Source organism: Acinonyx jubatus, chromosome A2, assembly GCF_027475565.1.
Source record: "Acinonyx jubatus isolate Ajub_Pintada_27869175 chromosome A2, VMU_Ajub_asm_v1.0, whole genome shotgun sequence".
In the NCBI taxonomy this organism is placed as follows: domain Eukaryota; kingdom Metazoa; phylum Chordata; class Mammalia; order Carnivora; family Felidae; genus Acinonyx; species Acinonyx jubatus.
Genome location: NC_069383.1, coordinates 152,369,423 through 152,397,288, shown reverse-complemented (window position 1 = coordinate 152,397,288; position 27,866 = coordinate 152,369,423). Strand labels below are relative to the sequence as shown.

Sequence of the window (27,866 nt, the reverse complement as noted above, 5' to 3'; positions counted from 1 at the left end):
GCTTCCCGAAAGCCAGGCCTCCTTGTCACCTGTTCTTACCTCTAGAGGCGACAGGGGCAAGGGAGGGATTCCCCAGCAGCAGCACCAGAGACAGCGGCAGAAGTGGCGAGGGCAGCTGGGAGCCCGCCATTCCAGGGCAGGGAGGGCGAAAGGCGGGCTCGGCACAGGTGTGTGGCACGCGCACGCGCACGCGCACGCGCACGCGCCCCCTGCCTGCGGCGCGTGGGGCTGGGCACAGGTGGGGCAGAGGTGGGGCCTCAGGACACAGGGCCTCTGGGGGCCCGCTACTGTTCCCCGGGGGTGCCATTCCTGCCACCCTCTCCACCTGGACCCCCCCCCCCCCCGCCTCTCCTACAAACCCCACCTGGACCATGACCCTGAAGCCGTCCAACTCTCCCTATCCCCTCAACTCTGTGGCCCCCTCCGTAGCTGCCCTAAATCCATGCTGTCCCCGCCCCGCCCCTCCTCTGTCCAGGCCGCCCCCCTCTGGGGCAGCCCCCTCACTCTCTCTCTCTGCCCGGTTCCTGCCCCAACAGGCTGGTTGGGTCTGTCTGGCTCGCTCTCTCACCAAGACTGGGGGTGAGAGAGAAAGGCAGGCTACACTTCCCCAATCGGGAAGTGGCTGGAAACTCCTAGCATTTCCTGAAGGGGGCACCCATGCATACGCCCGTAGGATTTTCTAGGGGCAGGGAACTCATGGTGGCCATTCTGGACCAGGTCCCCGGACACTGGCTTCTGGAATGTGCTGGGGACCGCTTCCATCTGGAACTGACTGGACTCCCCTCCATTAGCCACGGATAGACACGGTGACGTATGTGAGGCCACCCTGTCGGCCCTGACCTCTAGAGAAGATTGAGGGTCCCTCTCCCGGCTGCAGAACCCAGGTGCCGACTGCACGGTTGGAAGCTTTGGGGCCCCTCCCATCCAAGATGTTCCAGAGCCTCTCAATTCCCTCCCACACCCCCAACCACACCCAAGACACCCCCACGAGCACAGCTGGACCAAGACTCAGGCGGTGGAGGGCTTTATTCACTAGACCCTAAGAGCCACATTGCCCCTCTCCTGGTGTCCCCCCACCAGTCAGCCAATGTCCTAGACACCCGGCCACTGCATATACTGCGGATCGCCCCATGCTGCTGGTCCCAAGAGCGCATCCGTGGTGAGGGTGGCCCGAGTGTGATGGCCGCGCCAGGTGGCTTGAAGCGTCTTGGCTGCCACCTGCTTCTGCCTCAGCTGGCGGCGTGCGCTGAAGCCCCTCCACGCCGACTGGATGGTCGCGGCTGCCTCATTCTGGCGACGGGACTGCCGGGGGCTCCCGGGGGTTGTCTGGGTGCCAGAGCCCCATGGGACGCCTGCCTGGACTCTGGCGCCCCGGCCCGTGCCGTGCACCACCCGAGTAGGCAGGGTGTGGCCACACATGTGGCACGTGCGGGGGCTGGAACCCACGAGCATCACCACACTGGGCGGGCTCCCCGCCCCGGGACTCAGGGACTGGCAGAGGGGGCAGACGTGCGGCTGGCAGGACTGGAAGCAGCGGTGGTCAGAGGTCCACCCGGTCCTGCTGCCCATCTCGGCCCACATGCCCTGGAGCAACGCTGGCAGGGTTTGGTCCCGGCGGATACAGAAGCCCCGCCACACGGCTTGGATGACGGTGGCAGCTCTGGAGAGCCGGGCCAGGTCCCGCCGCACACGGTAGCTACGCCAGGCGGCCTGGATGATGACGGCCCACTGGTGCCACGCTTTGATGGCGCGGCGTGCCAGGTAGCCACGTGTGCGCGCCTGGATAACGACCACAGCGCGGATGATTATCTTCTCCACGGCCTGCATCGATGCCATCAGCTTCCCCGGCTGCCTGGGATTCACCGCCGCCTCTCTGCCCACAGCGTCCCCCGGCACAGAAGCCCTGGCCGGCTCCCACGGGCCACCAGGGGTCACTGCGCCGTCCACGGGCCCGACGGCTCCACCGGGGGCGGCCGAGTTCCGCGCTTGGCCACCAGCTCTGACGGCGTCCGCGGGGCCCTGGAGTACAGCGGGAGTCAGGAGTGCCCCAGGACTATCTGTAGGAGCCACAGCGCTCTGGAAATCCCGAGACCCCCATGTTGGCTCCTGGGTTAAAAGGGGCCTCCGGGAACCGCCAGGTGAAGACTCATAGCCCAGAGACACCCTCCGAAACTCTGGGTGCAGCCCAGGGATGCCCATGTCGTGTGTCGCCTCAGTACGCGTGATTGGTGTTATGGCTGGTGGCGTAGCCGGGAGGTGTCCGGGACTTTGCCGTGAGGACCTGTGGGCCTGCTCTCGCGCGTCACGTGAGGGCACGATCCTGGCTACCTTATCATCTAGCATTTCCGACACAAGACTACCAGGCATGGACCTATAGGATTTTCTAGAGCCAAGAAATTTGTGGCTGGTCTGAGCCGGATCCCCAGACGCTGGCTTCTCGGGTGTTCTGGGGACAGCTTCTGTCTGGAACCCACCAGATGCCACCCCACTCACCCTGGGCGGATAAAGCGGCACATGTGAGGCCACCCTGGCGGCCCCTGACCTCTGGGAAGTCCTGGGGGTCCCCATCCCAGCTACCGACCCTGGGTGCAAACTGAATGTTATAGTGCTGCCATGGGCCAGCTTGGGTGACCCTGCGACTATGGTAGAAGCCTCCGCCTCGTGGGCGTGGCTCTGGGGCACGTGATCCACCAAGGGGTTCTGAGGTACAATGAGAGCCACCGAGGGGCTCTGGGACCCATGAGCCGCTGTTGCCCGTTGATGAGCCAAAGGGGCCCCGGTAGCTCTGACAGACTCCATGTGCACACTGGGGACCCTACTAGTTGTCACAAAGTGGGAATTGGGGGCCCCCCAAGTGGTTGCTGACCCCTGCTGCAGAGCTGCAGTGACGCCACCTGCCCTCCAGTGCTTGGCAATACTCAGGGCCTGGGGAGGGACAGGGGCCATGCCACTGGTCAGCGACTTGGTTTCACTGGGAACCACCTCCTCCAACAATGGCTTTTGACCGTTGGGAAGGAACCGTAGGCTGTGGTTGATGTCAGTTGACGGGAGGCTATGGGGCATCCACGGGGTTTCCTCGAGGACTATGGACTCCCCACTGGATTCGGACGCCAGGGACAGAGCCTTCTCCAGGTCCTCTGGCTTCATCATGACCTGGTCATCTGTGGTCTCAAATGGCATCATCCCAGGAGTGTGGCTCAACTGTGAGGCTCTTTGTAGAACCGTGGGCCTTTGGTGCACCCTCCAGGTTGTGCCACTAGCTTCCCCAGCCCGGGGATGAAGTTGAGCCAGGCCAATGGCACGGGATGCTTGGAAGGGGGCTATAGACCCTTCCCCAGCCAGGGATCCGTAGTAAGGACGGGGAGTGATCCCGATCAGCATGGACCCCTGGGGAAGGCTCTGGGCCACATTTCCGACTGTGGGGGGCAGGCCAGCTGCGCTAGCCCTGGACCCCAGAACCAGGCCCCCATTCAGCCCCCCAGCCATAGATGCTGGAACCATAATAGAGGCCACAGACTCAGGGGAGACATTTGGGGCCACCTCACTCGCCACTGAACCTGGGACAAGGCTCGGAGCAGTGAAACTAACTGCGCATCTTACAGGGAGGCTTTGCCTCATCCCACCAGCCCCAGACGCTGCAATCAGACTGGGGGCCACAGAACCTGGACACAGGGTCCTGGTCATGCCACTGGCCACAGAACCCAGAGGAAAGCTCTGGGCCACAGCACTGGCCATGGGATCTGGAGGAAGACCCTGGCCCATGCCCCTGATCATGGATCCTGGGGGAAGGCTATGGCTGATACCATAGATCACAGATCCTGGGGGAAGGGTTTGAGCTACACCACTGACCACATAACCTGGTGGAAGGTGGGGAGGCACGTCACTGATCACGGGCCCCGGAGGCAGGCTTTGGCCCACACCTCTGATCACAGACCCAGGAGGAAGGCTGGGGGCCACACCACTGGCCACAGCACCTGGGGCCATAGCTGTGGCCATCCTATTGGCTACAGAACCTGGCACCAGGCCACTGTCTGTGCCCATCACAGGCTCCTGGCTGACAGCGTTTGCTTGTTGGTAACCTGGTGCCACAACTGTGGACACAGAAGGATGCTGGTGGTTCAAAGGTGTTGGGAGATCGACATTGACCGGAGACATATTGGGGGCCACGCTGGCCTGGGAAAACTTGAATGGACTCCTACCCCGTCTGTTGGGCACTGAAGCCTGGGAGAAACCAGGACCCGCCTCTGAGGCTTGTTCACGAACCAAAGGGACACCTGCCACAGAGCCCGGGGATGCAGTGGGGGTCGTCCCACTGGCCACCTGAAACTGGTCTGGGCCCACACCAGTTACCGCACTTCTCTGGCACACACTCCCTGCGATGCCTGGACACACAGGTCCCGGACACACACTTAGGAACATACCAGCAGCCAGGGTCCCCCGAGACATATTTGGGAACATGCCAGCAGCCATGGCACCTGGGGACATGCTCGTAGCCATGCCCCTGAACAGAGCCCCCGGAGATATACCAGTTCCCTGGTCTAGACAAGAGTCCTCTCCACTAGCCACAGGCACCTGGTAGAGGTTTGGGGCTGAAACAGCAACAGCAGAATGTGCAGTCCTACTTGGGCACCTCCCCCTGACACTGAATGGCTGATGACATTCAAGGGACACCTCACTGAACTCAGGGGCCTGGGGGTGTGAGGCCACCCCACTAACCATTACAGGATCTTGACATGGGCCCACCCCAGGGGTCACAGATGGCTGGCTCAGACCTTGACCCATGCTGCTGGTCCCAGATGGATATGATGCACTCGGGGGGACTTCAGTCACAACCGATGGATGACGCCGACTCGGGGCCACGGCATTCACCCTTGATGATGGTAGATTTGAACCCACTTTAGGGGGCCGACTTGACTGACCAACTGCACAGCTCGTACCACTCATTGCAGATGGTTGGAATAGGCTGAGGGGCTCCCTACTGGCCACAGGTGCCTGGGCTAGGCTGGGGGCCACCCCACTGGTCACAGATGGCCAGGCTAGGCTGGGGGCCATCCCACCAGTCACAGGTAGCTGTGTTAGGCTGGGGACCACCCTACTGGTCACAGATGCCTGCATTAGGTTGGGGGCCATCCCACTGGTCACAGATGGCTGGGCTAGGCTGGAGGTCACCACACTGGTCACAGGTGGCTGGGCTAGGTTGGGGGCCACTCCACTGGTCACAGATGGCTGGGCTAAGCTGGGGGTCATCACACTAGTCATAGATGGCTGGGCTAGGTTGGGGGCCACCCTACCAGTCACAGATGGCTGGGCTAGGCTGGAGGTCACCACACTGGTCACAGGTGGCTGGGCTAGGCTGGGGGCCACCCTACCAGTCACAGATGGCTGGGCTAGGCTGCAGGTCACCACACTGGTCACAGGTGGCTGGGCTAGGCTGGGGGCTACCCCACTGGTCATGGATGGCCGGGCTAGGCTGGGGGCCACCCCACTGGTCAAAGATGCCTGGGCTAGGTTGGGGACCACCATACTAGTCACAGATGACCAGGCTAGGTTGGGGGCCATGGCACTAATCATAGATGGCTGGGCTAGGTTGGGGGACACCCCACTGGTCACAGATGGCTTGGCTAGGCTGGTGGCCACCCCACTGATCACTGATGCCTGGGCTAGATTTGGGGCCACTCCACTGGTCACAGATGGCTGGGCTACTCTGGGCACCACCCTACCAGTCATAGATGGCTGGGCTAGGTTGGGGGCCATGGCACCAGTCACAGATGGTTGGGCTAGATTGGGAGCCACCCCACTAGTCATAGATGGCTGGGCTAGGTTGGGGGCCACCCCACTGGTCACAGGTGGCTGGGCTAGGCTGGGGACTACCCCACCAGTCACGGATGGCCGGGCTAGGCTGGGGGCCACCACACTAGTCACAGATGGCCGGGCTAGGTTGGGGGCCACCCCACTGGTCACAGATGGCTGGGCTGGGCTGGGGGCCACCCCACCGGTCATGGATGCCTGGGCTAGGTTGGGGGCCACCACACTAGTCAAAGATGGCCAGGCTAGGTTGGGGGCCACCACACTAGTCACAGATGACTGGGCCAGGCTGGGGGCCACGACACTGATCACTGATGCCTGGGCTAAGTTGGGAACTGTCCCACTAGTCACAGAGAGCTGGGCTCGTATGGGGGCCACCCTACCAGTCACAGATGGTTGGGCTAGGTTGAGGGCCACCCCACTAGTAATAGATGGCTGGGCTAGGCTGGGGGCCACGTTACCGGTCACAGATGCCTGGGCTAAGTTGGGAGCTGTCCCACCAGTCACAGATGGCTGGGCTAGGCTGGGGGCCACCCCAGCAGTCATAGATGGCTGGGCTAGGCTGGGGGCCACCCCACCGGTCATAGATGGCTGGGCTAGGCTGGGGGCCACCCTACCGGTTATAGATGGCTGGGCTAAGTTGGGGGCCACCCCACCGGTCACAGACGGCTGAGCTAGGCTGGGGGCCACGCTACTGGTCACAGACGCCTGGGCTAAATTGGGAGCCACCCCACTGGTCCCAGATGGCTGGGCTAGGCTGAGAGCCACCTTACCGGTCACAGATGCCTGGTCTATGTTGGGGGCCACCCCACCTGTCACAGATGGCTGGGCTAGGCTGGGGGTGACCTTAGTAGTCATAGACGATTCAGATAGGCTGGGGGTGACCCTACTGACTATAAATGGGTGTTGCGGGTTTGGAGCCATGTTATCTGCTACTGATGGCAGGGAGAGGCTTGAGGTTAATCTACTGGCCCCAGAGGGCTGCTGATACACGGTAGGGGCCACATTACCCAAAGACACACTTCTGGTCAGTCCTGTTCTATAGGATTTCTGGGACAAGCTCTTCTTCAGATCCATGGAGCTTTGGCCTGAAGACACATCCCTCTCATCCGGATCATCTGAGCCCCAGTGGACACTCAAGGTCACATGACCGGACACTGAGCTGTGGTGCAGAATGGGCATCGGCTCTGAACTCGCAGAGGGAGGGTGGTGGAGGTTTGGAGTCGTGTGTGGCCAGCTCACCTCCCTAGTTTCTTCCCTGTCTCCAGGCCCCTGAGGCCCCCCCTCGGCCTCTCCAGAGAGGAGGGCATCTACCCCGATGTCCCTATCCAAGCTGGCCTCCAAGGACTCCTCCTCCGCCAGGTCGATAGCAGTCAGACTGGTCACAGACATGGTGGAAAGGCTGAGTGAACTACAGCTGGGCAATGAGCTCTGGGAATTACTCACATTCGGGCCACAGTCTGTGGAGTCTGGGGACAGGCTTCCGGACAGGTCATTGTCCAGACCCTGTGGCAAACTGGCCACCAGTTCATTGAGTATACGGCCAGTCACTTGCTCCCGTGGGCAGTGCCCACTGGAAATGGTACCCTTGGTCCGCTTCCTCTCCTGCCGAGGGATGGCTGTACCGGGCAGGGGGTGTGCCAACCTACTGCCTGGGGACGCTTGGAACACACTGGGATCTACCTGAGTCTTGAGTGCCCAGCGATGACCGGGAGCCGCGGAGCCAGGCAAGAGACCTAGGCTTATGTCACAGGCCTTGGGAGTCTGTGGTTGGGCTAGGGGTGCTTTGCTCACAGCGGCAGCCCTCCGTGGACCTGAGGTCGCCTTGCCGATTCTCTCCCTGGGGTCCGGGGAGGCCCGTTTGTGATTTGAGGACTGAGTTTTCTGCACGGCGTCCTCACGGACCACAGATGGCTGTCGTGGAACTTTGGTAGCCGATGACCGGTATACGCCGGGGGGCACCTTGTTGACCCCGGAGGGCCGACACCAACAAACGGATCCCCCATAGGCAGCGACACACCGGTGGGAGTGGGAGGCCTTCCCGCCACCCACAGTGCGGGGAGGCATAGCCGGGGCCACCCTGCCCTCCCTCGACGAGGCCCACGGATGTGGGGCCACCCTGCTGACATGTGGCTTATGGGAGCTCTGGGCTGTGCCACCGGCCACTGACGGCTGGCTGGTGCTTGGGCCCACACCGTTGGCAATGAGCGGCTGCCACAGACTGGGGGGCAGCTGCAGGAGGGGTGGCCTGGGCAAATCGGGGCCCGTGTCGCTCTCCACGGGGTTGAGATCCGATGCCAATTCACCGGCCGCTGGGGGGAGGCACACAGTTTCCTCACTGACCTCAGGATTCAGATACAGGTTTGAGGAGGAGTCCCTGCTAGGCCCCATCTCCCGTGATGGAGTGGGGTCCAGGGCAGCAATTAGGGGGTATTGATGAACAGTGGTGATCACTCTACTAGTTAGGGAGGCACCCATGGAGACCACCGACGAGCAGGGTGACCCCCCGAGCATGGCCCCATCCCCCATCTCTGCTAAGAACCCGGCAGGCCTGCCTGTGAAGAAGCCCTCCCAGGCCCCATCCTGGGGAACCCTGACCTTGCTGGGCTGTGGTCTCACGGGGCCTAGGGTGGGCCCCCACGCAGCTGATGGGCTCCCCACCTCCACTGGGGTCGGCATCACAGTCATCCTGCTTCCTGCTGTTTGAGAGGTGGCCTTGGGGAGGACGACTCCGGTCCTCAGGGCTGCCTGAGACAAAGACTGGCTCAGGACCGCGCCTAGCTCCCCCTGACACAGGGCCTGGCTCAGGGCTGCCCACTCCTCCTCCGTCAGTGCCTTGCTGAGCACGCCCGCCAGTTTGCCCTGCTTGGCCTTAGCGAGTTTTGCCCGGAGCTCGGTGGGGGTCAGGGTGCGGGACAGGGCAATGCCCAGCTCACCCCAGGACAGCACTTTCATCAGCGCTGTGCCCAGCATGCCCTGGGGCAGGGCCTTGGTCATCGTGGCACCCAGGACTTTCTTTGTCAGGGCCTGGTTCAGGGCGGCCCTCACTTGCCCCTGGGAGAGGGCTTTCGCCAGCAGGGCGCGGAGGTCCTCCTGGGAGCCCAGCTCGGCGGCCAGCTCGGCACACAGGGAGGCGAGCTGGGAGGCTGCCAGCTCTTCCTGGCAGGGTGTGGCTGGGCCGGCCATCGACGGCTGGGCCCGGGTGGCTCCACTGTCACCCCAGGATTCAATGTTGCACGTGGGGTGTCCGGCAGATGCCGACAGGGGCATCAGCATGCTCTGGGTCTCAGAGGACCCCTGGCATGGGCCCTGGGTGGCTTTGCCCTGTGCATGGCTGTGGGGCTGGATCTGGGTCAGTCTGTCCTCTGGCTTGGCTCGGGGCAGAGTGCCAAGGGCACCAACGTGATGACAAGGCTGGGAGGAGGCCCTGAACCCAGCCAAGAGCGGCTGCGACTGGGTCTTGCTGCTGAGCTCAGCAGGTTGGTGGGTTCCATAGAGGCACTTGGCTGCTTCTGTGACCCACTGGGCCTGGGAGTGCACCTTGGTCAGCCCGGTAGGCAGATGTGCTTGAGATTGGACCTTTACTGCTCCTGTGGCCAGATGTGCCTGGGACTGTGCTTTGGTCAGACATGTGCCCAGATGTGCAAAGGATGGGGTCTTGGTCAGCTTGGCAGATGGACGTGCCTGGGACAGGGCCTTGGACGGACATGGGCCCACATGTGACTGAGCCTCAGCTGCGGTCAGCTCAGCAGGTGGATGTCCCTGGGACAGGGCCTTGGTCAGCTTGGTGGATGGATGTGCCTGGGGTAGGGTCTTGGACAGACATGTGCCCAGATGTGCCTGGGGCAGAGTCGCGGTCAATTCAGCAAGCAGCTGTCCCTGGGACGAGGCTGTGGTTGAACACGTGGCCAGCCGTTCCTGGGGCAGAGCTTTGGCCAGACATGTTCCCGCGGCCTTGGCCGGACATGTGGCCGGCTCGCCCCGGGGTAGGACCACAGCTGTTTCTACAGGCACATACACCTGGGATTGAACCTTCATGACATCGGTCCTCAGGTGTGTCTGTAATGAGGACTTGTTCCTGTCCTTGGTCACTTTTGCCCATGGCGAAGCCCTGGGCGTTTCAACGGCCACACTAGTGTTGGATACTGTTTCTGTTTTCACCTGTTTCTGGGAGAAGGTCTTGATTTTTTCAGCTTCTAAAGGAGGCCTGGCTGGAGCCTTGGGAGTCCCAGCCCCCAGATGTGGTGGGGGAAAGTATTTGACCTTTCCCTCAGGCAAGGATGAGCGGGATGAGATCTTGACCATCCCTGTTGTCTGCTTTGCATCCACCACAGCCTTGGCCTTTGGTCCGTTCAGATACGTGTGGGATGAGGTGTTGGGAACTCCGGCTGCCGCTGCTGCTGGAGGTGAAGACTTCAGATTTCCAGCTGTTGGAGGTGGCAGGCACAGGGTCCTGATGATGGCAGCCACCGAGCAGAATTGGGCTGGGGTTTTGGTGACCATGGCCGCCAGACGGCTCTGGGGAGGTGTCTTGGCCATCACCGGCACTGGGCATGTCTGGGGCGGAGTCTTGGTCATTGCGGCCACAGGGCGTGTCTGGGTTGGGGGCTTGATCATTGAGGCTAACAGGCATATCTGTGGTGAGATCTTGGCCATCATGGCTGCCGGTCGTGTCTGGGGTGAAGGGTTGGTTATCGAGGCTGTTGCTCGCATCTGGGTTGGGGTCTTGGATACCGGGGCTGCTGGGGATGGCTGGGGTGGGGTCTTGTTCACCATGGCTGCCAAGCAAGACTGTAATGGGGTCTTGGTCACTGTGGCTGGCTGGGATGTCTGGGGTGAAGTCTTAGCCACTGCAGCCACCGGGCATGTCTGGGGTGAGGCCTTGGCCACCGGGCCTACCTGGTACATCTGGGGTGGGGTCTTGGTTATTGTTGCCGTGGGCGTCGAGCATGGCTGGGGTGGGGTCTTGTTCATCATGGCTGCCAGGCAAGACTGGAGTGGGGTCTTGGTCATCGTGGCTGCTGGGTACATCGGGGTTGGGGTCTTGGTCATCCGGGCCGCTGGGTACATCTGGGGTGGGGCCTTGGCTACTGTTCCCGTGGGCACTACACACGGCTGGGGCGGGGTCTTGGTTATCACAGGTGCTGGGCCTGTCTGGGGTGGGGCTTTGAAGACCTCTGCTTCCATGTGGTCCTGGGTCTGGGTCTTGAGTGATCGGTGAACTGCCGGGGCATACCTGACGGGTGGTGGTGGCCCGGAAGCTCCTGACTTGCTGGCTCTGGCAGTTCCTTGCTTGGTCTTCACTGTGTCCCCTTCTACATGGACAAGGCAGGAATTTCTGATGGTTCTTGTCAGCAGGCATGGGCGGCACTTTGCATCTAAACTCACTGGACATGGAAGTCTGATGGCAACGGTCTGGTGTGGTAGGAAGGTGACGTTGGGGCCTCCAATGGTACAAGGGACCCGTATGCCCGGCTGTGGAGTACTCTGGGTCTGCAGGAGGACCAGCTGGTGGGTGCAGGCAGCCAGGCTGTCGGAGGAAGGGAACTGGGTCTCTTTGCTCACCATGATGGGCTGAGCCAGAGGGGACTTGCTCTCTCCCGGATGCTGGAACCGCACCTGCTGGGGGGGGTGGTAAGGGATGTCCCCCTCCTCCACGCTCACTTTTTTCTCCACCGACTTGCCAGACCGGAGGAGACGCCTGGTGTTGAAGTGTCGCCAGGCCTCCTGGATGGCCTTGGCTGCCATCATCTGGGAGATCAGCTTTTGCCGGAGCCGGTAGCCTTTCCAGTTGGCTTGGATGAGGGTGGCTGCACGGGACAGCATCATGTCCATCTCATCTACCAGGATGTTCTTGAAGGCCTGGCTCTCAACCACAGCCCGGAGGCGTGGGATGTGACGAGTTGCCTTCTTGTCCTTGTCCAGATCTTGCGGAAGGCTCTCCTTGGAACCAAGTGGCTCATGCTGAGGTTTTGGACGCAGTGTCCGTGCTTTGTCTTGGAGATTGGGGTCGGACTGGGGCTGGTACAAGCTCTGCCCATTGGGTGATAACTGGGGCTGCGCTGCTTGCTGCATTGTCTTTCTTCTTGAGCAGGTCAGCTCTGCCTGTGAAGGGTGGCAAGGAGGTAGGTGGTCAGGGAGTGGGGTCATGCAGGCAAGAGGTCTCCTTGCTGCAGCAAGCACTCCAGGACCTACCTCTTCCTGTTCTTGGCACCTCACAATCTTCCTCCTCTCCTTTGCAAGCCCTCTTTCTCCTGGCCACCTACCGCGGTGGCCTTTGGTACCTATGTCTCCCCCATCATCCTGTGGCCACTTCAATGCTGGCACAGGGCACCCGCTCGGTTAAATGTCCAACCACCTTCTTGCTTTTTGAACTTCCTTTATATCTGGAACATAGTGTGAATATAGCACTGATCACACTATTTTGGAAAATTTCTGGGGTGTGTGTGTGTGTGTTATTTTTTGCCTCTCCCCATTTACTATGAATTCCTAGAAGGCTAGAACCAAGTCTGAGTCATTTCTGAGTCCCCATCTCGGTCACGGGGCCTGGTTTCAGGCTGCGAGCAGGTGAGTGTTGGGTGGGTGGCTATATTAATAAATGAGTGGTTGAGTGGATTGGAAGTTGGGCAGATAGGTGGACGAATGACTAGATACGGAAGGGATAAATCTGGATAAATGAATGGTGAGTGGGTTGGAAAGATGGATAAAGGGTTGTGTGGAAGAATAAATCGGTAAATGAAATTGATGAATGAATTGATCAACAGATCAACAAATAAGGAAATGGACACATGGATGGATGGATGGATAAACAAATGGATGGATGGATGGATGGATGGATGGGGAGAGAGAAGGAGGGAGGAATAGACAGATGGGTAGACGAATGAGTAGTGGATGGAGGAAATCTGAGTAGATAAATGGGCGTATGAATGAAGAGAACTGAAGGAATTGAAGAGATCAATGAACAGGAGGTAGACTGATGGCTGGATGGATCAGAGAATAAATGGTGGATGACTCGTAGATGATGGGTAGATCAACGACAGATGGAAGGATGAGTAGAAGGACGAGGGGGTGACTGCGGTTTTCAGAAGTACCTTGGTGCAGAGGGAGTTGGGATATTGCCAAGCAGCCCTGATGCGTAACCTGGAGCATAATACACTTGTCTGGCAGAAGCCCCCCCACATCCCTGCCATCTGGTGGGAGCAGCCAGATTTCTTTTCCCAGCCATCTGCATACCTTGAAGGGCCACAGAGTTGGCGAAGGAGCAGGAGGAGAAGGTGCAATCTCAGAAGCCAACTTGTAAGAGGAAGCAGCCTTCATTCAGCCCTTCATCTCATGCAACGTGCAGCAACACTGCCCTGGGCTGGCTCTGACCTCAAGACCAACATGAGAAGAAATGTTAAAAAGCAGACAAACAAAATCCCCAAACCCTAGCATCTCAAAACAAAAATCAAAGACTTTTAATTCCACAAAGATGAATGTACAGAGAAGTTCATTCTAGTGTTATTCGGGGTTTTTTAATGTTTGTTTATTTTGAGAGACAGAGAGAGAAAGAGTGCGTGCGAGCAGGGGAGGGGCAGAGGGGGACAGAGAGAATCCCAAGCAGGCTCCATGCTATCAGCACAGAGAGTGACGCAGGGCTCAATCTAATGACTGTGAGATCGTGACCTGAGCTGAAATCAAGAGTTGGACACTTAACTGACTGAGCCACCCAGGAGCCCCTAATGTTATTTTGTACATATAAGCAAAACAGTTAGAGATAGCCAAAAAGGTGATTCCTAGGGGGTCAGTTACAAGTGCATAAAGAAGGATGTTCAAGGATGTTCATCACTGTATTGTTGAAGAAGAGTAAAAACTGAAAACCACCCAAATGCTTATCAACAGGAGGCGGCTTAAATTACACAGAACAAGAGGGCCTGGGTGGCTCAGGTGATTAAGCGTCCGACTTCAGCTCAGGTCATGATCTCGCGGTTTGTTAGTTCAGGCCCCGTGTTGGGCTCTGTGCTGACAGCTCGGAGCCTGGAGCCCGCTTCGGATGCTGTGTCTCCCTCTCTCTCTGCCCCTCTCCTGCTCGCTCGCTTTCTCTCAAAAATAAACATTAAAAAAATTGTTTTAATTTACTCAGCACATTCATACAGCGGTATGCAATCCAGCCATCAGAAAGGTGTCCAGATCCACAAAAAAGGGCTAAAATTTAAAAGATGGACACAGCATGACCACTTGGGGAAACTGTCGGTATCTTGAAGGCGATTCATCAATTCCACCCTGACATTTACACTCAAGAGGTCCACGTGTTCATTACACTCACCCCAAACCAGAAACCGTCCAAATGCCCATCAACAGAAGACTTAAATTCAACCATATCAGTAACTGATATAATAGACCAAACACCTTAAGACAGAGATGATTGAAATAGATTTGTTTTCAAAGACCCACGCGCTGCCTCCTTTCACAATGAATGTGGTAGCGTCACCTATGTAATGGCTTGAATGTCCTGCCCCAGCCCGGTGTTCACCCCAGCCCCAGGACAGGCTGGGCCCATTTCAGGACAAGCATCAGTGTGAACTGAATCATAACGGCAAATGGGCCCGAGGCTGGTTCTCCTGGAGGTGGGCACAGTCATTGTCCCCATTTCACAGAGGAGAAACCTGAGGCCCGGAGAAGCCAATATACCACATTTCTTATTTCTTTGTTATTTCTGATTTGCCTCCCCGCCAATTAACTATGAGCTGCCCATGGGTAGGGATGTCTGCCTATTTTCTTTGCTGTTGAACCCCCAGTGCCTAGAATAGTACATACAATAGGTGCTCAATAGATGTTTATGGATAGATGCATGGATGGATGGATGGACGGCTGGATGCAGCCCAAGCTTCAGAACTTGGAGAGAGCAGCTTCAGGATCTGAAACGGCCTATCCCAGAGTCTGGGGTTTCATCAGCCATATGGGTCAGCCCTTTCAATGGCTTGGAAATTTTGAGTAAACCCCTCTGAGCCTCACTTTCCCTGTCACGCAAGCTAAGACCACTTTCCCGGCCTCCCAAGAAACATGATAGGCTCTCCAGGCTGGGACCCCAGGCAGACAAACCCACCATCAGGTTTTTGGGGGCGCCGAGCGCCCCTGGTCTGAGGGACTGAAAAGCTGACCCACTTCTTGGAGTGGCCTGGAGAGTCCAAGGGGACTCTGAGGATGCTGGAGGCCAGGGGAGAACAGCCCAGTCTCCGTGTACCACCCCCCCCACCCCCGCAAACCCTCCACCAGCCCCACTCACCTGCCCCTGAAGCTGAACCGACCGGCCCGAATGGCCAGCCTTGGGGCCCTGGTGCCACAATGGCTTTGTGACTCACAGCCAAGTTCCAGCCAATCCCCACCAGCTCCTCCTGGGGAAAGGGGGTTCTAGAAGGCAGACCCAGTGTGGGGGCAGTACCTAGATCAGGGCTGAGGGTTACGGTGGTTGCTACATATTTCCTGCCTGTTCTGAACAGAAAATTAATGCCCTGAGCACAGAGGGGGGCCCGAATTCTTCCCCTACACGTGTCTCAAGGCAGACTCAGTCTCACATACCTTGGGCATTTGTTGAGCACCTAAGTTTGTAGTGGGACCTCATCTGGGTCTGGGGACACAAACAACTCAAATAACTTGGGGGTGTGAGACTGCTAGGAAGGAATCAAAGAGGGGGTGGATGGGCTGAGTCCCAGAGGAGAAGGGGTTAGTCACAGGAGAGCTGGGGGAAGGGCATCCCAGGTGGAGAACACAGCTTGGGCAAAGGCCCTGAGGCAGAAGAAGTTAGGCATGGTTAGGGAACATGGAGGCTGATGTGGTTGGAGGCGAGGGAGAAGAGGGCCGGAGGTGGAGGACAACTGAATAGGGAGGAGTCAGAGAGGAGTACGGAGTTTGGGTTTTATCAAGAAGGTTCTGGGGAGCCATAAGGGGTCCAGAGCAAAGAAGACACTGCTGTTGTAAAAGGCCAGGGATTGTCTGTGTCTGGCTCTGAGGACAGGGGCTCCTTAGAGTGAAGCTAGGCCCAAGGTCCCTTGGGGTCCCCATACGGGCCTGGCAAAACCGGGTATTGACTCTGAGCCACAGTCCTGAAGGGGAAAGTGAGGCCACCGTCCCCATTCACCTCCTGGGGCTGGGCTGATGCCCGGTGTGAATCACACTGCTGGCCGGGCCTGGGGCTGACACACACCTTGGCCTCGGCTCAGCAGGGTCCTGCCAAAGCCACACAGCCCGGCCCGCAGCCTCTGCCTCGCTTCCCTGGGGGTTGCTGGGGAACAGCTTCCAAGGCCAGCTGGGTAGCTGAGGGAAGAAGTGTTATCAGGCTCCCAGCTGTGCAAAGGCCCTGAGGCCAGAAAAGAAAGAAGTAGTTTGGGGGGGGGGGGTGCCTGGAGAGACACTGACCTCTCCAGGGCCAGATGCACTCAAGGACTTTTTTTCCAGAAAGGTTTCAAGTATGGGGTCAGATCTGTGGTTTCCAACAAAGCCCTCGTGTCACATGCTGGTGAAAACATAGGGCCTCCTCTTAGACCCAAGGCTCCTGGGAGCCAGGCAAGAGTCTAGGGTTCTAGCCCCTGCTCTGCCATCTAGCAGGGGTGGGATACAGTAAGATATACTTGGCCTTCGTCCCTGGTCCCTGGCACTCTTCTCCTGAAACTCTCGGAATCTCTGAGGGTGATAAGTGTCTTTTGTAAACTAAAAGATGAGTGATGGCTGGGGACTAACAGATAGCTTCAGGATGGGGGCTGGTCCCCAGAAAGACCAAGGCATTAGAGGGTTGGAACTTTCAGCCCCACCTGCCAGACCTCCTGGGAGGGAGGAGGGGCTGGAGATTGAACTAATCACCAAAGGTCAATGATCTAACCATCATGCCTATGGAAAAAGACCACTGGGGTTCAGAGAGCTTTTTAGTTGGTGACCACGCGGAGGTACCAGGAGGGCGGCACACACAGAGGGCGTGGAAACTCCACCCCCCCTCCCCTTGTATCTTGCCCTATATATCTCCACCTGGCTCTTCCCGAGTTGTATCCTCTAAAATAGTCCAGTAATAGTAAATAAAGCACTTTTCTAGGCTCTTTGAGCTGTTCTGGCAAGTTATAAAAACTGGGGTGGGGGTCATGGAAACCCTTGGTTTCTAGCTGGTTGCTCAGATGTCCCAGGTGACAACTTGGGGCTTGCACCTGGCATCTTTTTTTTTTTATGTTTATTCATTTTTGAGAGACAGGGCATGAGCAGGGGAGGGGCAAGGAGGGAGGGAGACACAGGATCCGAAGCAGGCTCCAGGCTCTGAGCTGTCAGCACAGAGCCCGATGCGGGGCTTGAACCCACAAACCATGAGATCCAGACCCGAGCCCGAGCGACTAAGCCACCCAGGTGCCCCGTAACTGGCATCTTAAACGGGGATGGTCTTGTGGGACTAGGACCTTCACCTGTGGAGTCTGTGCTAACTCCAGGTAATGTCAGAACCGAATTGCAGGGCACCTGGTGTCTAGAAAACCGAATTGGTTGGTGTGGGGAAAACCCCCCAACACATTTGACGTCAGGATTAGGAATAAAACAGTTCAGGGGGGTGTCGGGCACATCTCTCAACCTCCTGGGCCTCCCCTTCTCTGTAGATTGGGGGCTGCACGGGAAACACTTGAGTATCGTTATTATTCTTCCCCAAAAGTGATATGGGAGATGTTACCTGGGCATGAACATACCCATTTCACAGCACGGAAGGTAGAGGGGAGGAGGGGAGAGGACTTGGTTGAGGTCACGCAGTGGCAAATTGGCAAGTGAGGGTTCCGTCTCCTGAAGAGTGAAGCTCTGCCCCTAAAACATGGCTCTTGGCCCCCTCTGTGTCAAGACACCCCCAACTCAGCTTCAGCCTCTTTCTCGCTCCCGGGCCCCCTCCTGAAACCTCTGCCTGAAGGTAGGTGGTGCTCAAGAGGAGGTCACATGGTTAAAAACCAACCCCCAAAGCAGCTCCCGAAGCCTTGAAAAGTGGGCGGCCAGGGTGATCAGAAGGAAGAGTCCCACCCTTTCAATGGCAGAGGGACTGTGGGCATGTGCCGTTCCTTCTTTGCACCTGTTTCCCCATTTATAAAACAGGGACAATTCATCCGCCTTCCTTAGCAGGGCTGGGTATACAGCTGGCGCTCAACACACGACCACCAGCTTGACTTGCCCTGTGCCTAGGTCCCTCCAGGCCCCAAGTGAAGCAGAAGCCCCAAACCCAGGGTCTTTTGCCCACACAACAGCACGGGCCAGAGCAGGCAGGGGAAGAAGGCGGCCTGGCAGTCAAGGCTCTGGAGGTGAGGTCCGCATGTCCCTGCAGTCTCCCGAAAACTTCAGGCTGTGTGACCTCAAGTTACTCAATCTCTCTTAACATTAGTTTCCTCAAAATGGGAGAGTAGGATGTTGGGAAGGGAGAGGTCTTCAGGGAGTACTTGGAAAATCCTGACTCCAAGTCAATGCCCTTAAAGGACGATGGCACAGAATGTAGCTCTAACTCCAGTCCTGGAGGCAGACTGCCCGTCAGACCCCACCTGGGCCACTTTTCTTCTGGTCCTGAGATAGCATCTCCATCCACGGGACAACGATGAGGTTACACTGAGCACCACCTGTAGCCAAGCACCACTCTGTGAACAAACTGTTCATCCTCCAACTTTGTGGGACAATGTTACAACTGTTCTGCCCATTTTACAGACACGGTTAACAGAGGCCCAGAGGTCCAAGTTTCTGCCTTTTCCTGCCTGCCGGTACTGGGCTGTCCTCTTTCCATCTTGGTGTCTCTTCCCCCAAGGAGACAACCGTGGGCCCATTAGTTCCAAAAGCTTGTTGGAGATCCCAGTGTCCCCCACCTAACCTGGACATGAGTCGACCCCAAGCCTAGGCGCGCCTAGATGGCGCTCGCTGCGCGCCAGATGTGCAAGGCCCCTCCCGGACGCCGGCTCTCCTCCGAAGTAGGGGCGGAGGGAGGAGGGGAAGGAGGCAAGGAGGGGGAAGGGGAACGTGCGGGCCAGGCCCAGCCCAGCCCGACAGGCCCCGGCGGGGGAAGAAGGAGGCAGAGAGCCGAGCTGGCGTAACGAGACTTTACTGAAAACAGAAAACCGGGCGAACCAAGGATTACAAACCGGAATGTGGACTCGTAGCAAAACAAAACAACAGAACAAAAAGGGAGGGCGGGAGGAGGGGTGTCGGAAAGACGGAAGGGGGGGGAGCAAGAGCGAGGAAAGGGAAGGGAGTTTTTTTTTTTCTTCTTCCCATTTCTTTAAAAAACCAACACAAGAAAAAACACACACACACAACCAACGTTTGTTCCCGAGTAGAAACATAAATAGGGCAGAATCGAACACTCTGTTCTTCTCTCTTCCAAAGGCAAAAAAAAAAAAAAAAAAAAAGTAAAAGGAAAGGCAGGGCTTGAGGCTGCGCCCCCTCGGAGCCCCCTTCGGCAGCGGTGTGTACAACGGGGCGGCCGGGGCGCGCGGGTTTGTGCAACACTGGGTGGCCGCGCTCGGGGAACAGAGGCAGCGCGAGGGCGGGGGGGGGTCATGCGCTTGCCCCCCGGGAGTAGGGGGTCCAGCTTGTCGAGTCTGAGGCGCCCTCTCCGAGTCCTGGGCACCCTCGGGGGGTCCTCGGGGACCGCGCCCTCTCGGAATCCTGGCACCCTCGGGGTGGGGGGGGTGTCCCCGGGGCCGCGCCCTCTCGGAGTCCGGGGCGCCCACGCCCCCCCCCCCCGCAAGCCCGCCTCCCGGGGAGGGGGGCCGCGCATGCGCCCCGCGCGCGGGCTCAGTACGCGGACACCTGGTGCTGGGGCAGCAGCTGGCAGCCGCTGTTGACGTGGCTGAGGACCTTCTGCTTGAGCTGCGCCACCTGCTCGCGCAGCAGGCTCGCCGTGGACGCCAGCTCCGTGTTCTGGCTCTTGAGCGTCTTGACTTTCTCCTCGAGGCGCGAGATGCGCTCCAGCTTGCGCTTGCGGCACTTAGAGGCAGCGATGCGGTTGCGCAGCCGCTTGCGCTCCGCCTTAATGCGCTCCTGCGTGTCCATGTCGATGGGCGACAACGGCGGGCTCTCGCCGAAGCTTGGCACGTCGGGCACCGTCTGCGGCTCATCCTTGAGCGCCGTCAGGCGGGGCGGCCCCAGCGCGCCTGGGGGCGGCGGCGGAGGGAAGGGCACAGGCTCGGCGGCGAAGGCGACTGTCGCAGCACCCCCTGAACCTCCGGTGCCGCCCGCATAGCTGCTCAGGTTCGCGTAGACGGGCGCCTCGGGCGTGGCTGCCGCCGGGGCCAGTTCGCCAGGAGGCGCGGCGCCCGCAGCCGTGCCCGAGGGTCCTCCCGCGGCCGCGGCAGCGGAGGCCGCGCCCGCTCCCAGCTGGTTCTGCTTGTGCAAGTCCTCCAGGGCCTTGACGAAGCCCTCAGCAAACTCCTGCTCCTCGCTGGCCGCCACCTTGGGGTAGAGGAACTGAGTGCTCGTCGGTGTGGTGGTGACCAGCCCGTTGGACTGGATGATTAGGCGCTCGAGCTCCGGCGAGGCGAGCTTGAGCAGCCCCAGGTCGGGCGAGGCAAGCAGGCCGTCGGGGGGCGCCGCGCCTGGGGCGCCGTCGGTGCGCAGGGGGGCCGGGGGCGGCGCGGCGGCAGGCTTGAGCGCCGCCGCCACCTGCTCGCTCAGGCTCAGCGTCAGCGCGTCTTTCTTCATCATGCTGCCAGTCGCCGCCGTCGGGGGCGCCCCGGGGAACAGGCGACCCGGGGACGCGAAGCTACCACCGCCACCACTGCTACTGACGCCGCCGCCCAGGCCGCTCAGCGCCTCATCGCCGTAGAAGGGTGTTTCCATCCTCCGCCTCCCCCGCCGCGCCGGCCCGGGGGGGGGGAGTGGCCGCGGCCGCCCGGGGGGCCTGCGCCCCCCCGTCCGCTCGGCCCTACGCCCGCCCCGGCCGAGGCCGCTGCGCCCGGCCCTCCGCTGGCGGCGGCTCCTACGCCGCGCAGTTCGCGCGCCCTCTTATAGCCTCGGCCCAGCGCGATGAGCTCACTGCCCCCGCTCGCCATTGGGCGTGGGTGACGTCGCTCATTTGCATGGTGGGGTGGGGCCAAGTCATTGACGCCCCCCTAGCTGCCGTTGCCCCGGTGACGCGCGGTAAACCGCACAACAGCGCGCTGCCTTGTGGGTTGACGTCATGGGGGCGGACCCCGAGCCCGGACCCGGTTACCCCGCCCCGGGAGCGCAGTGTACAACCAATGCCCCCAGCGCTGCCTCCCGCCAAGGCACGTCCCGGGTGGCGTGATGAGCCCGGCCACCAGCCGCCTGCCCGCCCCGAGGCCCCGCCCCGCATCCGCGCGTGGGGCCCCGGCGGGGAGGGGGAGGGGGCGGGGGCAGGAGCGGGGGCGGTGCCGGCCTCCGGGGACCGGTGGGGGGATGGGGCCCGGATGGATAAATAACTCCCTGGCGCCCTCCGCTCCACTACGCCTACAAGTGCCTTCCTTACCGCTCCTCTATTCTGGCTCTGTACGGGCTGGGGGCAGAAGGCCTTAGGGAGCTGTACCCGGTGGCTTCCTGGGTGTGTTGGCCAGATCTGCCTGTTTCACCCCCACCCCAAATCTCCAGTGATGTGTTTGCCCCAGAAAGACGAGGGAAGGGAGAAGAGAACTGTTGGAAGCTGCTGAAAGCGCTTTCTTTGATCTTGATACTTTTCACTGAGGAGTCTAAAAGTACGGAGTCCAACTTCCTGACTTTACAGACTGAGAAACTGGGGCTTACCAAATTGTGACCAGGCCTGATCTCTTATTCACCTGGTAGAACCCGGGCCTCCTGGGCCTCCTGCTCCTGGGCAGCCGCCTACAATTTTACCCTGCATCTGCCAGGGCCTGCTGTGGGTCCCGAGGTGAGGGTGATGGACTATAGCCCCTCCCCCCTCGCCCCGTTTCCTCAGCGGCTCTCCCTTCCGGAATGTTAAGGCAGGAGCCCATCTGGTCATTGTTACCTGCTTATTATTATTTTGTTATTGTCAGTGCTCAACGGGCCTCTTAAAAGACTGGCTGGGGATGGGATATGAGGGTGTGGGGAGAGGGCAACCTCTCCAACACTCCCTAGGGATTGTTGGGACATCTAGGTCTGGCTGACAGCTCCTGCACACAACCCCTCAGGTAGACTGTGAAGGCTCCAAGGACCCTTCTTCCACGGACTCCCTCTGACCTTTCACTTTCACCTTCTCTGAGCCTTGGCCTCTCAGTTCGTAGCTGCCTCAGGGCCTTTGCATGTACTATGCCCTTTGCCCGTGCTCCCTTCCCCACTGCAAATCCTAATGTCCTCAGAGAGGCCACTCCCACTCACTGTGTTTCCATTATATCCTTGGAAACATTCAGAATGACAGGATGGACCATAAATTTCCAGAGGGCAAGGACCTTTATCTATCCCGAACCTGTTGGTCACCAACATCCAATACAGCACCTGGCTCAGTGTTGAAGGAGAATGCTGCCTGGCCTAGTTGCTGTGGCAGTGTCTGGCCTCAGTTTGTCTGACTCACCTGTGGGCATGAACATTTCCAGTCCCCAACCCTCGTCTCCTACCTCCCTACCTCATCTGACCCTGCCCCTGATTGGGCTCTGGAGCAAGAAGGCCATGAAGTAAACTGTCACCAGGAGCAGGAGGCCTGCCCTGGTGGGCAGTGGCCCAGGGGTGTGAGTGTGTCTATATCCACACAAATGTCAGTTTGTGCCTGTGTTGTGTTCATGTATGGGTCAGTGTACTCAGGTGTGTTCACACACAAGGGCAGGTGTCTATGTGCCAGTGTGGGTTCATGCACGTAGATCTGTGTGCCTGTATGTATACACATATATGTATACTTGCGTATACGTATGTGTCCATTTGTGTGTTTCTAGGCAAGTAGGTCTCTGTGCCCTCCAGACCTGTCCTCTCAGGTCCCAGCCTGGGCAAAGGGACCCTTGATGAGAGGGGATCCTGTCCCCAGCCTGTTGCTAGCCTTGCCCTGGGACCCTGCTCTGGGCCTGTGCAATGGGGCTAGATTGGAGGAGATGGGGCCATGCTTCTCTCCAAGGCAGGACATGAGTGGGTGGCCTAGATAGCCTCCACCCTGACCTTGGGCCTTGACCTTAATAAGTGGGTGAATGGTCTGGTGAAATATGGGCAGAACCTACCTGAGCTGAAAAACTGACCAGCAAACAGGCCTTGGGAAATGGAGGCACAGGGAACCCAAGGCAATTCACCTCTCTGAGTCTCAGTTTCCTCCTCATGAAAATGGAGTGAAAAATCTCACCTCCCTCGTGGAGTATGGTGATTTTTGTTTCTTTTCTTTTTTCTTTTCTTTTTTTCATTCAGTAAACTCTACCCCCTTCATGGGGCTAGAACTCACGACCCTGAGATCAAGAGTCCACATGCTCTACTGACTGAGCCAACCAGGTGCCTCAAAAAATACTGTGGTTTTTATTGGATTTAAAGGAATAGAGCTCATAAGTGCTTTCTATAATTGTTTTATGTTATTATTATAAGGCTAGCCTTAGCTGTGTATGGTTGTTTGGTCTGGAGCTCCTTCAGCCGGAAGTGCCCTTCTATCCAACAGGCAAATTGCTACTCTTGTTTCAAAACCCACTGTCTCCTCCTCCAAGAAGTCTTCCCTATCCACACCCTCAAGGAGTCCCCTAAGCCACCCCCCACCCCCCACCGTCTGGCTGAGCCCGTCCACCATCTGTATTGGGCTCTGTCTGCCCCAGATGGGGCAGGGGAGAGTCCTGTAAGCTGGGTAGGCAGGACCTGTCTTGGCCTCTAAGTATGGGGAGCTGCCCTGGGCAGACTCTGCCAGCCCCACTTTTCAAGGAGTTGAAAAACTGGCTCCTTCAGTCTCCTCTGCTGTGCACCTGCTGTTCCCTCTGACCCAACACCTTTCCTACCCTCTCCTTTCTCCTAGCCAGAAAGCCCTCTGGGACACCCTAATACTGCTCTTCCATTGGGACCAATCCTATCCCCACCTCATCAGGCAGTTCAATAGGAGGCCTGAATCCATCAACCAGCCGTATGCAGTGAACTAGGGGTAACTCCTATTCTTGCATTCATTCGACAGATACTGACTGAGCACCTACTGTGAGCCAAGCGATGGGACACACACGAATGACACAAACACCCTCACCCCGCACCCGGTCTGAAAGAGGAACCTGTCAAACGCGGCTTCAAGGAGGCTGAAGGGTGCCCCCTCCATGGACGGGGGTATGTTTTAGAGTTGGGTGATCTGGGAGGGGCACCCTGGGAGGTGATGCTGAACGAAGGAGAAGCTGGAGCAAATCTTGAGCTAATTTGAAGGCCCAACATCCCAGACTGTGGGAACAGCAAAAGCAAACGCCCTGGGGCAGAAACCAGCTGGCCACATTGATGGAGAGAGGCAGGTGGCGCTGGATTGGGTGAGCCAGGGGAAGCCAGAGGGAGAGAAGGAAAGCAAGGGTGCAGGACTTCTACAGAACCCGGTGGTGTTTGTCCCAAGAGTAGTGGAAGTGTCTGTAGAAGATGGGACTGAGGGAGAAGTCGGTAAGAGGGCTCAGCCTGGACTCTGCATTTTCGCCTTTCCTCTCCCAGCCCCTCCAGGAGTCTCAGGACATTATCTCACTTCCCAGATCAGCGTCCAGGGAGGGTGCGGGACCCACCCGGTCGAAAGAATCCCCAACCCCTACCCCCACCCACCCATCCCCGTTTGGAACGGAAGCTGAAACTAACCCCCACCCCTCTCCCAGCCACGGCTCTAATCTCTGCCGCTCTGGCGCCTCTTTCTCGAGAGCGAAGAGTTTACCCTTCTTGTTTAAAGCGACCTGCAACTCGGTTTAATGTTTAGTCTTTATTTGAAGACCCAGAGAACTAAAATCTACTCGATGAAACGGAAAGCCCCAAAGAAAGAGAAAGAAGGAGTTAATCAGGAAGCAGAAAGGGGTGAGGCGGAGGGGACCTCTCCATGGGGAGGTACGCGGGGAATGTCCCGCGGCGCTCGGGACACCGCGGGGCCGGGTAGAGTTTATGGGGAACGTCCTCCGACACTTAGGACCCACCGGCTGGTGGGGGCGGGGCTTGCGATCGCAGTCCCCGGGTGACGGGACCCCGCTAGGGGGCCGGGGGAGGGGCGCCGGCCTTGGGCCGGGGGCGCGTCGGCCCCGGCGCATTCCTGAGGATCATGTTACCGGCCAAGGCGGCGGCCCCTCCCCTCCCTTCCAGCCTGGCTTCCGCCCTCGCCAGGGGCAGGAACCACAGTCACCTCCCCCGTCCTGTGCAGGTGCTTGGCCAGCCGCAGGGAGGGGATCCACACCCTGTCCTCTGGGCCGGCACTGGCGCTCTCCAGTCTCACAAGACCATTTTACCGACGAGGAAACCGACGCGTCCTCAGCGCCTTTTCGGCACTGGTGGAACCAGACTGATAGAGCTTGCTTTACGACCCGTGGCCCAGTTGACTCCACCGAGGGTGCAGTGTCGACAGCCTCTCGTAGGCAGGCCGGGAAGAGCGGCTCAGTCTAAGTCCAGTGTTCATTGATTGTCCTGGGTGAGCCCAGAAGGGCGCCGGCTCAAGGAGAGAACCACGCCTCACAACACCTTCCCTACCAGATTCCTGCGCTCATCCAGGGAACTCTGCTGTATACCCAGGCCCAGGTTAGGCCCTTTCACAGGCAGACTTTAAGAAACCAGAAGGTTTGGGGGTCAGAGGGTGGTGAGTCGGACTTCACTAAAGCAACTTCAGAAGCTGATTTGTTTGATTTGGTTTTTCTTTTGGCCAGCCTCAAGCACCATCAGCTTCAATCACCCCTTCCGCCACCCACTCTTGAGCACCTACTGTGTGTCCGGGCTCTGTGTGCTGGGGGAGGGTTTTCCATCATCCCTCATCACCTCCTAAGCTGATCCGCGAATAGAAGACAGGACAGAACCACCATAATGAAGAAGTATGCTTTAGGCTGATGTCACTCTTTCTCCTTCAGGTCGACCCCTTTTTCTGTTTTTACTTGGGTAAATATATTTCAAAAGGGAAACTTCATGTCACCACCAAGAATGGAAAACCAGTTTCTCTTCCATAAATAGAAGGAAAGTGAAAAACGATGAAATGAGAGCAAAACCCAGGCATTCCCTCCTCAAGGACACTCTGGGCCAGGCCCAGAGTGGGAATGTCCAAATATCCAGAAAGCACTAAAGGCAGAGAATCCCCAAGCCAAGCCAAGAAGAGTACAGGAGGGGCCACAAGGGTAGTTTTGTCCCCTAGGGGCCCAGCACACAGTAGATAGGCAGTGATGTGCTAAGCCTTGGCAGTGAGCACCTACTACGTGTGGGGGTTGCCTGCATCCACCAGCAGCCTTCCAGTGCCTGTGAGTTACTGACCCGTTTCCAGGTACAAGTGAAGGTGATGGCAGGTAGCAGCCCTTTGGGGGTGGGACCCCACTGGGGCCTCTCTGGGGAGACTTCAGGTTGGTTCAGTTAAGTGGAAGCTTCCGCCTAAAGACTTTGGGGCTGTCCCCACCCACAGTCCTGTGGCCCCTGACGTCCTTCTGTGCTGAGTTATGGGCCCCTTCCCAGGCTGCCCAGGGACTGGGGAGGGAAGCAATGTGTGAATCAATGAATGAGTGCGAATAAGTAAATGAGTGAGCGAGTGGATGATGTAACGGATGGTTTGGTGAAGTAATGAATGGAGGAATGAATTAACGAATGACCGGATGCGCCCATGCTGCCAAGATGAGATACCCACTCCCCACGTTTTTCCGTGATACCTTCCCACCAGCACTGCAAGGAGGGCCACCTGTCCACATTTTTCAGATGGATAAACTGAGGCTCGGAGCAAACCATGGCTCCACATGTTGGAGGGCAGATTGGAATACAGGTGGCCTCGTTCACCGCGAGCTGCAGGCAGAGGGGCTGGAGCTCAGGGGGCCTGGCTGGGGCAGACGAAAGCTGGAACTGGACCTCAAGCCTGCGGGGCCTAGAGGGCCGGCACCTGATCGTCGCGCAGTAAAGGAGCGGGGCCCCAGCGGAGGAGTACATTGAATGGGGGCCAGGCCAGACGAAGGGAGAGAGCGGGGAAGCGGTGGGGGCGGGGCCGCCGGAGTGGGGAGGAGCAGGCAGTCTCAGTCGCTTAGGAAGGGGCCCCAAGGAAGGAGCAGGATTGGGGGGCGCCCCGACACGCGAGACACACAAACGCCAGCCCTGCGTCTCCCGAGGGTGGGGGGCACAACCCCCCCCCATCGGAACCTGAGGCCGCCACCGTAAACTCCCTCGCCTGCCCGCCTCCCCCTTTCCTTCGCCACCGCCTCTCCTCTGGAGGAAGTGGTGAGGGTGCGGGGGAGGGCCCCCCATTCTCACTTCCCCTGAGGCAGGGCGGGGACTGCAGGTCAGGGTCCCCTCCCCCGCTGCGAGGATGGATGGGGGGGGTGCCCACAGGGGTGGGGGCGGGGAGCCGCAAGAGCTGGGGCTCGGCCAGCGCGGGGCGGCCCCTCGCTGGGTGACCGGAGCTCTCTGGGTTTGAATGGTTCTCATCTGAAAAATGGGGGGAAGAAACTCAACCTTGGAACAATGGATTGCCGGGTGAGAGGCCCCGCCCCAGGCCCGGGGAGACCGAGCCGGACAAGGACACGCCCAGGCCCGGAGGGGTCAGGGCCGGGCCGGAGGGAGAGATGTCGCCGTAAACACGGACTTGGACCCGGGCGGGAGGCGCATTCCAGGCGGAGGGAAGGGCGCAAAGGCCTGGAGGCTGCTGGTGGGGACCTCCCGCCTCGCCGGGCGGCTGGGCCTGCCCAGGACCTGCCCCTCGTCGGTCCCCCCAGCCCGGCCCCTCCTCTGGCGGGGGCGGAGGAGGGATCTGGACGGCCTCCGCGCGGCCAGCCGACGCCGCACAGTTCACCCCGCGCCGCGGCCGGACCCAGGGGCGAGGGGGGCGGGTGGCGTCAGCGCCGACGTCAAGGCGAGGCGGAGCCGCGTAGACTCGGGCCCGGCGCCCGCGCCCCACGCAGAGCTGGAAGTCGTGGGTGTGGTGGTAGGCAGGGTTCGCCTTCCAGCTGTCCCGACGTTGGGGACCGGAGGGGGAAACTGAGGCCCGGCGAGGCGCGTGGCCTAGCTGAGACTGA

The 27,866-nt window shown here is 59.2% G+C and overlaps 2 protein-coding genes across 2 annotated transcripts; both read right to left on the bottom strand.

The window, feature by feature from the left end:
- Positions 1–1,008: 1,008 nt before the first annotated feature.
- IQCN (IQ motif containing N) lies at positions 1,009–17,001 on the bottom strand. The gene is made up of 3 exons (XM_053219624.1): positions 15,071–17,001; positions 13,039–13,176; positions 1,009–11,910 (listed from the first exon to the last, which is right to left on the bottom strand). The coding sequence occupies exons 2-3, from the start codon at positions 13,120–13,122 to the stop codon at positions 1,093–1,095; spliced, it is 10,902 nt and encodes a 3,633-aa protein (XP_053075599.1). The 5' UTR covers positions 13,123–13,176; positions 15,071–17,001; the 3' UTR covers positions 1,009–1,092.
- Positions 17,002–18,858: 1,857 nt separating this feature from the next.
- JUND (JunD proto-oncogene, AP-1 transcription factor subunit) lies at positions 18,859–20,761 on the bottom strand. The gene has a single exon (XM_027038385.2). The coding sequence runs from the start codon at positions 20,611–20,613 to the stop codon at positions 19,570–19,572; it is 1,044 nt and encodes a 347-aa protein (XP_026894186.1). The 5' UTR covers positions 20,614–20,761; the 3' UTR covers positions 18,859–19,569.
- Between the last annotated feature and the right edge of the window lie 7,105 nt (positions 20,762–27,866).